General features: G+C 40.5%; 1 protein-coding gene across 1 annotated transcript; it reads left to right on the top strand.

Moving 5' to 3' along the window:
• Positions 1-6: 6 nt before the first annotated feature.
• Positions 7-1,140, top strand: LOC123256431 (interferon-induced protein with tetratricopeptide repeats 5-like; the record flags this gene model as incomplete). Its single annotated transcript, XM_044685049.1, has 1 exon — positions 7-1,140. A coding segment is annotated over one exon (1,134 nt), but the record flags the coding sequence as incomplete, so codon positions are not given.
• Between the last annotated feature and the right edge of the window lie 363 nt (positions 1,141-1,503).

Raw genomic sequence — 1,503 nt, 5'->3', positions numbered from 1 at the left:
ATCTATTATCACATGGACAGACTTCCTGAAGCCCAGACTTACTTGGATAAGGTGGAAGCAAGTTGTAAGAAGCTGTCAAGTGCCTTCCAGTACAAGGTTGACCTTCCAGAGATAGACTGTGAAAAAGGCTGGTCTCTGCTCTCATTAGGAGGGAGGTATTATGAGAGGGCCAAAGCCTGTTTTGAAAGGGCCCTGCAGTCAGACCCTGAGCACCCCGAATTTAACACTGGATTTGCCATTGTCATGTACCGTATGGATGAAATTTATAAAGATGGGACTGATAGTAAAAGCCTTTCTCTGAGCCCTTTGAAGAAGGCACTTAGCCTGGATCCAAAAAATACATTTCTGAAGGTTCTCTTGGCACTAAAGCTTCAGGATATACAGGAAAGCTCTAAAGGAGAAAAATACATTAAGGAAGCCCTCGACCAAGTACCAGTGGAGCCATATGTCCTTCGCTATGCAGCAAAATTTTACCGCCGAGAAGATAACCCAGAGAAGGCTATTGAGCTCTTAAAAAAGGCCTTAAAACTGGCACCAACCTCTGCTTTCCTCCTTCACCAAATGGGCATTTGTTTTAGGTCTCAAATGATCCAAATCAGGAAGGCCACAAGGAACAAGCCGAGGGGAAAGGACAAAGAGAAAGTTGACAGGCTAGTCCGAACTGCTATTTTTTATTTTGAAGTAGCCATTAAACAGAAACCTTTATTTGTGATTGCTTACTTAGATTTAGCTGAGATGTACTCTGAAGTAAATCAGCTTAGAGAAGCAGAAGATCTTTTTAAAAAAGCCCTGGGCCTGGAGCCTGTCAGAAAAGAGGAGAAGCAAAGAGCCCATTACCGATATGGCCGTTTCCTGGAATGTACCAAGAGGGCTGAAGATGTCGCCATTCATCATTATTTAGAAGGGATAAAGATAAATCCTGAGTCTTGCTCCTGTATTGTTGAAGTTTTACAGAGATTAGCCACCAAAAGGCTGAGACAGAATTCTAGAGATACAAAGAGTTTGGGAGCTCTTGGCTTCATTCACAAGCTGAAGGGAGAGAAAGAAGAAGCTTTAGAATATTATGAAAGGGCCCTGAAGCAGAATCCTAATAATAGTGAATATATCAGTGCTCTGTTAGAGCTGCGCCTCTCCATTTAAAATCCCACATTTTATATGTTTTTTTTTATTATTGACAGTATTAAAATCAAAATAATAAATGTCTAAGAAATATTTATTGACTCACTGACTTTGGTTACTAAAAATCATCAACTCGTATCTCAATTTTGGTATGTATATCTGAGGTTGTCAACCGTTGTGCTAGCTAAATAACAGAATTATAGATTTTAAAGTCAAAAGGGACCTCAGAGATCACCAAATCCAACATCTTCAAATCATCTCTGAGGCACACTGTTAAATTTTATTTTATAGGGTGCAGTTGGGTGATTCAGTGGATTGAGAGCTAGGTCTAGAGATGGGAGGACCTGGGTTCAAATCTGACCTCAGAAACTTCCTAGCTGTGTG

Source organism: Gracilinanus agilis, unplaced genomic scaffold (assembly GCF_016433145.1).
Source record: "Gracilinanus agilis isolate LMUSP501 unplaced genomic scaffold, AgileGrace unplaced_scaffold58904, whole genome shotgun sequence".
Classification (NCBI taxonomy): Eukaryota; Metazoa; Chordata; class Mammalia; order Didelphimorphia; family Didelphidae; genus Gracilinanus; species Gracilinanus agilis.
The sequence above is the reverse complement of the archived record's forward strand: the minus strand, read 5'-3'. Positions and strand labels throughout refer to the sequence as shown.